General features: G+C 57.4%; 1 protein-coding gene across 1 annotated transcript; it reads right to left on the bottom strand.

Annotated features, from left to right (window-relative positions):
• Positions 1-6004: 6004 nt before the first annotated feature.
• On the bottom strand, positions 6005-7830 carry FSCN1 (fascin actin-bundling protein 1). Its single transcript, XM_009645937.2, has 5 exons — positions 7752-7830; positions 7373-7529; positions 6764-6885; positions 6308-6475; positions 6005-6207 (listed from the first exon to the last, which is right to left on the bottom strand). Exons 1-5 carry the CDS (start codon positions 7828-7830, stop codon positions 6005-6007), a joined length of 729 nt encoding a protein of 242 aa, XP_009644232.1.
• Between the last annotated feature and the right edge of the window lie 289 nt (positions 7831-8119).

Raw genomic sequence — 8119 nt, 5'->3', positions numbered from 1 at the left:
CCGCCCGGGGCTGTACTGGCTGGTACAGGCCCCCTTTCGAACAGAAAATGGTTTGAGTGGAAAAAAACCAAAACAAAACAAAAAAAAAAACCTCCTCCCAGAAATGCTGGGCTGGCTTTTAGCAGCCCCCTTGTGCCGTTGTTCCTCGAGTGGTTTGGTCTGGGCCGCATCCTGCTCCGTCCTGCTGGGATGCCGCTGCGCTGGCCCTCCTGTTTGTTGTTCCCCCTGTGTTTGACCATTTTAGGTGGCTTCTGGTTGTATTTGTTTTTCAGGTAAAACTGAGACGGCCTCTGCCAAGCCCTCGCTTGCAGCTCTCTGTAACTGCTCCCAGCACGGCATCTCCTCCGGCTCCGTGAGCGACGGGCGCAGGGCTGTCGCTGGGATGCTCCCGGAGGGAGGCAGCGTCCACCGTGGCCTGGGACGGCACCTGGGGACTGTTCCCCCCAGGAGGGTCTCCCAGAGGAGACTTGCATGCTCTTTGGAGCCGAGTCAGCCATTTCTCCCCTCTCAGGCATTGCCTGTGGGTTGAGCGCTCTGTTCCAGCTCCTCGGTGCCATGGTCCCGCTAGCATTAATAACCAAGCGGTATTCCCTTGCTGCTATCATTTTTTTGTTTTAATTTATTTCTGGAAGTAGTCTGGGGGGTCGCAGGAGCTTTTCTGCTCAGCTGGGTTTTAAATCCCAGTTTGCACCGAGCAATTCCTATGGTAGCCAGGAGCAGGGTGTCCCGTTGGATTTGGGGAAGGGCTGTGCTCACGGTATGAGGCGGGTGGTGAGAAAGCGGACCCAGATCAGAGGAAGCGCAAGTGGCTTTGCGGAAAGGGAATCCTGGGCTTTTAATGGCCGAGATCTTGTGGGCTCAAGGGCCGGCTTGGAGGAGCCCTCCAGGCTTTCCCTGGCAGGGTGGCCACGGTCGTGTCCTCCAGCTGTGGAGGTGGGTTGGGCACCCAGGGCACAGCTCAGCTGGTGGCCCAAATGACGAAGCAAAGGTGGCGTGGCCTTGGCCAGTGTCCCCCGGAGCTGCACGGCTGGGAGCACTGGCCAAAATGGTGGTCAAAGCCCATGTTTTGGTGCACATCTAGAGATGGGCGGGCGTAAAGAACGAAGCCTTGGCTGGGGGAAGTGCAGAGATGGAGCAAGAGGGATGGAGAGGCGTCAGGCGGAGGTGGCATGGGGAGGTTGGTGTCTGTGGCCCAACTTCATGGTTAGGATGCCAGGGTCTTTGGCTGCTGCGGTGGTCATGGTCCTGGAGGAGCCTGGTAGATAGAGGGGGAGGGAGGACCGCTGTCCCCGTGTCCCCTGCCACGTTGGTGAGCTTATTTGTGTCTGAGAGAAGGGAAATTGGTGCTTGGTCTGAGATGTGGATGTGCACCGCAGCCCCCAGCGATGGGCTTAGCCCTCCTCCACCCGGCCTGGGGCGGTGCTGGGCTCTGTTGATTTATTGGGGGGAAAAAAAAAAAAAAAGAAAAAAAAAACCCCAAACCCCAAACTTACTGCACAACCAGCAGAGCCATCCGTGACCTGGCCTCTAGCTCCTGCATCCCGTTTCCCCTCCTGCCTCGCAGTCCTTGAAACCACGTGTCCGAAAGGCGGCGGGGAGGTCGCTGTGCCCGGGCTCATCCCCTAACAGGTACTTCCATGGTTAACTGCAGCATCCCGTTTTACTTGCCTTAAAGGTGGAGAGAGAAACTTAGTATTTGCACTTAGCAAAACATATTAAAAGAAAGAAACCCTGTAAAGATGTGCATGTTCTGCAACTTTGTATAACAATAGCTGAAAAAAAATAGGTGGTTTATTAAAAAAAATAAACAAAAAAAAAAACAACCCAAAAATATTTTTCTTCACCTTCTGGTAGTAAACCATTCTAATATTCCGTGTGTAAAAAGTTCCTGTATTATATTGTAATTTGAATTTTTTTGTAAATAAATTTGTGCACTCTGGCTTTTACCTCTCTGCTTTTATTACAGCCGAAGCGTCGTCCTTCCATCCCGACTGCACCGGCTCGACGCTGGGGCTGTTGTGCCAAATCTCAGCCCGCGCGGTTGAAAACTCTGGAAGTTGCAAGGCAAAACCCATTTGACCCTCCTGGAAAAGCTTAATATGTTCCACATGGAACGGACGGGATAGAAAATGGTTTCCAGTCGCTCTTTTAAATGGAATCCAGGATGCGTGCGTTGTGGAGGGAAAGGCGGGGGGGGGAGGGGGTTCCCCCCCTTGCAGGAGCGATGGTAAATACAGAATCTGGCCTTAAAAGCAAAAGGAAATGGGGGAGGTGGGAAGGGTGAGGGTCCTCCCAGCCCCTTCCCCGCATGGCCCCCCCCCGCCCCTGCCAGCAAACCTTCCCCAGCCGGGTGTCCCGGCCGCGTTTGCTCACGGACACACGGATGTCACTGGGGGGGACGAGGGTGAGCGCACGGCAATCGGAGCTGCTCGGCGTTTCCAGCACGGCCTTCATCTCGCCCTGTTTACAGTAAGGAACGAGCGTCCTTCCTTCCTTCCTTCCTTCCTTCCTTCCGCCCTTGCTGCGGTGCGTATGTCCCTGTCTGAAGCTGCAGGACCCTCCTGGCGATGCCTTCCCACTGTCCTGCCCGGGATGTGCTTTGTTGGGGGGGGGGGAAGGCTGTGCAGCCCCTCTTTCCCAAAATTTACTTCCAGCAAACCAGCTTTAGATTTTTAAAAGGCAAGCAGGAGCCTGTCGGTGACCTGCAGGTGCTGAGCCAGGCTGTGGGCGATGAAGGGCAGCGAAGGGGCTGGCTGCTCTCCGCATGGGGGTGATGGAGTTGGCCCCCAGCCCCTCCAGAAGCATATGCTGCACCCCGTCTTCATAGCTGGAAGTGAGTTTGGCCCCAGCATCAAACCTGCGTGGGTTGGTTGAGTTTTAGGGCTGGTTTTGACTGTCTCAGGAGGGCTGGGGACACATCCTGGTTCCTCCGCCCAGACGCTGTCTTTGCCTGGGCTGGGCTGCAGCAGAGGGGCTTCCCACCTCCTCCTCTATTACCACCAAACAGGGGGTGCTTATTGCTGACCCCAGCCATGCCATGCACCCCCAACCAGCACACCAAGGCTCTCCCCTCCCAGCGGGTGCCTCCCCCTCAGGACCCCTGTATGGTGGGAAGGGAAATATCTGAGCCAAGGGGAGAAAAAGCAGCTCCTTCCCAGGGCTGCCGGGGAGCACGGCTTTGCTCCCAGCTGTAAGGGCAGGAGAGCTGCTTTCCAGGAGGAGGGGGTTGGCAGGAAAGATGCTTTTTTGCTGGTGCATCTCCCTGCCCCCTCCGTAGCCCACCCATCCGCTGGTGTCACCCCGCTAACTCAGCATCTCCAGAGGTGGCCCAGCCTCCAGCCAGCCTTGGCTTTAAGCCTGCTGGGTGGAGGTGAGCCTGTGGGTCACCATTCCCTCCCCACCCCCTCATCCCAGCCCTCTAGAGCCAGCCCAACCTTTTGTGAAGCAATTTGGCCCCCAAAGGCTCTGCCACCCTCAATCCTCCATCCTCAGAGTTGTCCCTCTCATTAAAAGCCGGTTGCAGCCCCAGCCGCGAGCGCCCCGACAGACCACACACCCCTGCTCGTATCCGAATGCAGGTTTTATTTTTTATTCATCTTTCTCCATTTGAAGCTATTTTTTTTAAGTTATACAAATGGCACTTACAAAAAAAATAATAATTAAAAAAAAAAAAACCCAAACAAACAAACAAAAAAAAACCCGAACAAACCCAAAACTTAAAATTTTCGGAGTGAGATGTTTTCAGAGAGTCACGACACCCGATAAGAGGAGACAGGAGAGATGTTGGACCTAGTGTCACATGGAAGAAGCTGGAGCGGGAGTTACATGGTTCGAACTGCGATGGGGGACGGGGGAGGAGGTGACACGGGTGGGGGGGGTGAAGGCCAGCGAAAAGTGTGTGCCAAGTCACAGGGTCACTCAGGGCTTCATCAAGACACTTGGTCCTTCGAGGGGCATCGTGGTCCCCGGGCGGGTGGTGCCTGTGCGAGCGCAGGCAGCCCCTGGATGTGAGCGCAGAGCCGAGGTAGAGTCCCAGGCGGGATCCCCTGCGCCGGCGAGGGACCCCGGCTCGGAGTTGTCCCCCCAGCAGGGGGACGGGGTCGCTTGCTCTCCCAGCTGAGAGTTTAGCACCAAGCTCCTAGGGAGGGCTGCGCCTCCGCATGGCTTTAAGGCTGACGAGCCCCCACCCCGCCTCCGGCAATAGGGACCGGCCCTGTTTTGGCAGCGATGCCGCGAGCACCCTTGGCATGGGATGGGGTGGGACCAGCACTCCCTCCCCAGCGGGGGGAAAAAGGCTCCTTGGTGGGTCTGCAGGGGTCTGCAGGGAGCAAAAACCGGCCCCGGGAAGGCCCCAAAGGATAAAGTGCCTTTCAACACCCTAACGAACACGTCAGCATCACCCGTTACGAACAGCGTTATACTCTAATGCAGACCTAGTACAGACAACAGCTGGTAACACAGTGCCATGGAGAGCATATATAAATAGAGACTAACAAAAATACTGTTTTGGTCTTTTTTTTTCCTTTTTTTTTTTTTTTCTTTTTGTTTTTTTTTTCTTTTCCAGTAGGGTTGCGATGGCAGGAGAGTCGAGCCCAGGTGCCCCAGGGGCAGCAGGACCGGGAGCTGCCCTCCTCGGGGGAGCCCACGGGAACGGGCGCTTCCTAATTCAGCATTAGGGGTTCAGTGAGACGCTTCACTGTTCCAGTATTTTATGAAAGAGAAGAAATTTTTTTTTTCTTTTCCAGTAGGGTTGCGATGGCAGGAGAGTCGAGCCCAGGTGCCCCAGGGGCAGCAGGACCGGGAGCTGCCCTCCTCGGGGGAGCCCACGGGAACGGGCGCTTCCTAATTCAGCATTAGGGGTTCAGTGAGACGCTTCACTGTTCCAGTATTTTATGAAAAAAAAAAAAAAAAAAAAAAAAAAAAACAACCAGCAAAAAAAAAACCCCACCACAAAGGTACTGAGCAAATATCACTGTGCAAAGTTTGCTAAGGAACTTTTCTATTCTGTAAACCAAAATCTGCAGTTTTATGCTTCCAGCTACCACCCCGGGGGGGTTGCATCGTCCAGCCCCGAGCTCCTGCAGGACCAAAGCCCGCTGGTGCTGGCGGGGGGCTGGATGAAGCCCCCTCCAGCACGGGCTTGCCCTGTGTGCCCCCACCCCATCCCCTCCCAGGCACAGCAGCGGGACCGGCCCCCGGGCAGGCGCCTGCCAGGCTGGACCCACCATGGGGGTCTACGATGCTCCTCCAGAGCCAGAAGCAGAGGGACACAAGGAGCGTGGGGCTCCATGAGATGAAAGGCTGAGGCTTTCCAGGCGGGATCACCCTAAAAATTTCCAGGTATGGGGGTGGCGGGGCCCGCAGCTTGCTGGCCCTACTGAGGGGATGTGTGCCGGCGCACGCCAGCCCCGTCCCCGGGGATGCTGTGATATGTAAGGTCACCTCTTATGGCTCAGCTGGGGATGAATCCTGACCCAAAAAGCCAGGAGCAGAGAGGAGCTGCTGGGGGGAACCGGCTGTGCCCAGCCCTGCCACTCTGCCCCTGGTTGGAGCAGGGCAGGATGGGGCGGAGGCTCCGGTGGGGGACAGCACAGACCGAGGCGGTGCCGGCACTGATATGGCAGAAGCGAGCACAGAGGTGATCTTATTCCCTTTTTCCAGTTGAGGAGAGGAAAATAAACTACTTAAGGTGATGCTCGGGGCCGGGAGGGGGGGGTACGGCAGTTTCCAAGCCCAGCAAAGCTGGAAGGAGGCGGGGAGGGGGAGGACAGGACAGAGACAGACCCCTCTACAAAGCTATAGGCAGGCTGCCCCATCACTTTTCCAGTTCTTACAGAGATTTATGGAGACCCACCTCCCACGTAACGCACCGACTCTACGGCAGGAGGGAAGGGCAAGCTGGTCTGAAAATCTTTTTACAGAGAGGAGAAACAAAACCCAAAAGAAAAAAGGACGGAGGAGGAGGGGAAAGAAAAGTTGGCAATGGGAGGTACGCTAAAGTGCATTAATATTCCCAGAGGGTGGAGGCATCAATGGCGTCGGCGGATGCCTTGAGGACCCCGGCATGGTCGCCCTTCAGGTATTTGCCATTGATTTTGATAGCCACTTTGTTATAGTCGCAGAACTCAAAAAAGAAGTCCACGGGGGTGTCACTGCTGCTGGTGACGGACGACTCGCTCCCCACCATCCAGTACTTCCCGGTGGCATCTGCAGGCAGAGGGAGAGGGAACAAGGTCGCCCCGTGAGCCACCACGGGGGCCCTAATGGCCGTCACCCTCCCAGCCTGTACCCACCCCCAAGGACTCACCCTTGATGTTGTAGGCCCCGTCGTTGAACTCCAGCTGGAAGACGTCGTAGGAGGAGCGGTTGGAGTCCAGGGTGCCGGTCACCTTCCGGCACCCGATGAAGCCGTGCTCGCCGCGGAGGACGATGATGGGCCTATTGATCAGCTTCATCACGAAATGCTCCGTCTCGCCTGTGCCAGAGGGGAGAGGGGGCCATAAGAGCGGCCCGGGGGGGTGCAGAGCCCGGACCCCATGGCTGGCAGAAAGCAGTGGGGAGGGTGGGCTGTGCCCCCCACCCATTTCTCACCCACCCCATCTGTCCCCCCCATCCCATGGCACCTGAAGCAGTGAAGCCATTAAGAAAAACTTATCGCCTGCATCCCTGAGCATCACCTGGAAGAGGAGCCTGGCTGGGGGTGGAATTGTCCGTCCCCTGCCGCCCCAGCGCGGGGGCGGGGGTTCCTAAGGGGGTCCCTTACCCGCCGTCTCCATGGAGGCCGCCAGCTGCCCATTCTTCTTTGCCGTCACGTACTTGCCGTTGGCAGCTTTCAGGGTGATGCGCTTGTCGCACCACTCGATGTCGAAATAGCAGCTCGCGTTCCTGCGGGGGCAGAGAGGGCGGTCAGCGGGATGTGACAGATGGGGACCCCGCTGGTGTCACCCTGCCGGCTCAGAAAGGGCCACAGCTGGATCGGGAGACCAGCCATTTTGCGGGATGAGCCACGTCGCGGTGGCCATCCCGATGGGAAGCGCTCGCCCCGCAGGCAGGAGGCAGGCAGGCAGGCAGCCAAATGGACTTTTGGGGTTTCTGCCCAGCCCTCAGCTAGCGTAGGGTTGAACTGCAGGGTAAAGCATTTCAACAGCCCCAGCCGGCCGGGAAGGATTACGTGGCCCGAGGGACTTCCCGAGCATCGTGGGCGGCAAGCCTCAACCCGGCCCCGGCTCTCCGGGGAATTCACTGCCTTCGCTGGGAAGCGTTTGGGGGCAAGCGCCTAGGCTGGAAAATCCCCCTCGGATTCCCCTGGGAGATGCAGAGAGGTCCCCGAAGCCCAGGCATGGCCCAGAGCCGCTGGGGACGGGGGACTCACTTTGTGGAGGCGGTGGACTGGATGCCCCCATTGGAGGTGAGGGTCCAGTACTTCCCAGTGTAGGTCCTGAAGGCGCATTTCTTGGTGTCCTTGTTGATCTCCAGCTGGTAGGTCTCCTGGTCACCCTCCTCGTCTTGGTTGGCAGAGAGGTCCATCCCTGTGGGGCAGAGGCAGATGGAGGTGGGGAGCGCTGGGGGGGGACCCCAACCCACCGCCAGCAGGTCTGGCGCTGGGAGGGACCCCAACCCACCACCAGTGGGTCCGGGTGTGGGAGCAGCCCTGGAAACCCAACTGAGAGGGGCTCCTGCTCCCCTGGGTGAGCTCTGGTGACTCCTGACTCCTTCACACCCATCTCCTCTCTGGCATTTTGAGTTCAAACCCAGGTTTTCGTTTGGCTTCTCAAGGCTGGACTGAGCTGAGGCAGCCACAAGCTTCGGCTCAGGACTCTCCAGCTCCATCATGATTAAGCACCAAGCAAAGACCAACTTAGATATTTCACACAGAAAAGGGCCGTAGTTTTTTCCCCAAAGGTGACAGCCAGGTTATTCAATCCATTAGCAGGGGCTGCCGCACCACCTATGAATCCCCAGCTCGTGGCGTGTTTAAGGACTGCGACGCTGGTTTTCATCCGTAAATTGTCACGGCCCATTGGGGCGGCGAGGTTTGCAGGGAGAGGAGGCTCGGGAAAGCCCTGGGGCAGCCAAGCCTTTCCCTGGCTCCCAAAAAACCACCGGCACCAGCCCGTCA

This window comes from Egretta garzetta, unplaced genomic scaffold (assembly GCF_000687185.1).
Source record: "Egretta garzetta isolate BGI_Z169 unplaced genomic scaffold, ASM68718v1 scaffold299, whole genome shotgun sequence".
Lineage (NCBI taxonomy): Eukaryota > Metazoa > Chordata > Aves > Pelecaniformes > Ardeidae > Egretta > Egretta garzetta.
The sequence above is the reverse complement of the archived record's forward strand: the minus strand, read 5'-3'. Positions and strand labels throughout refer to the sequence as shown.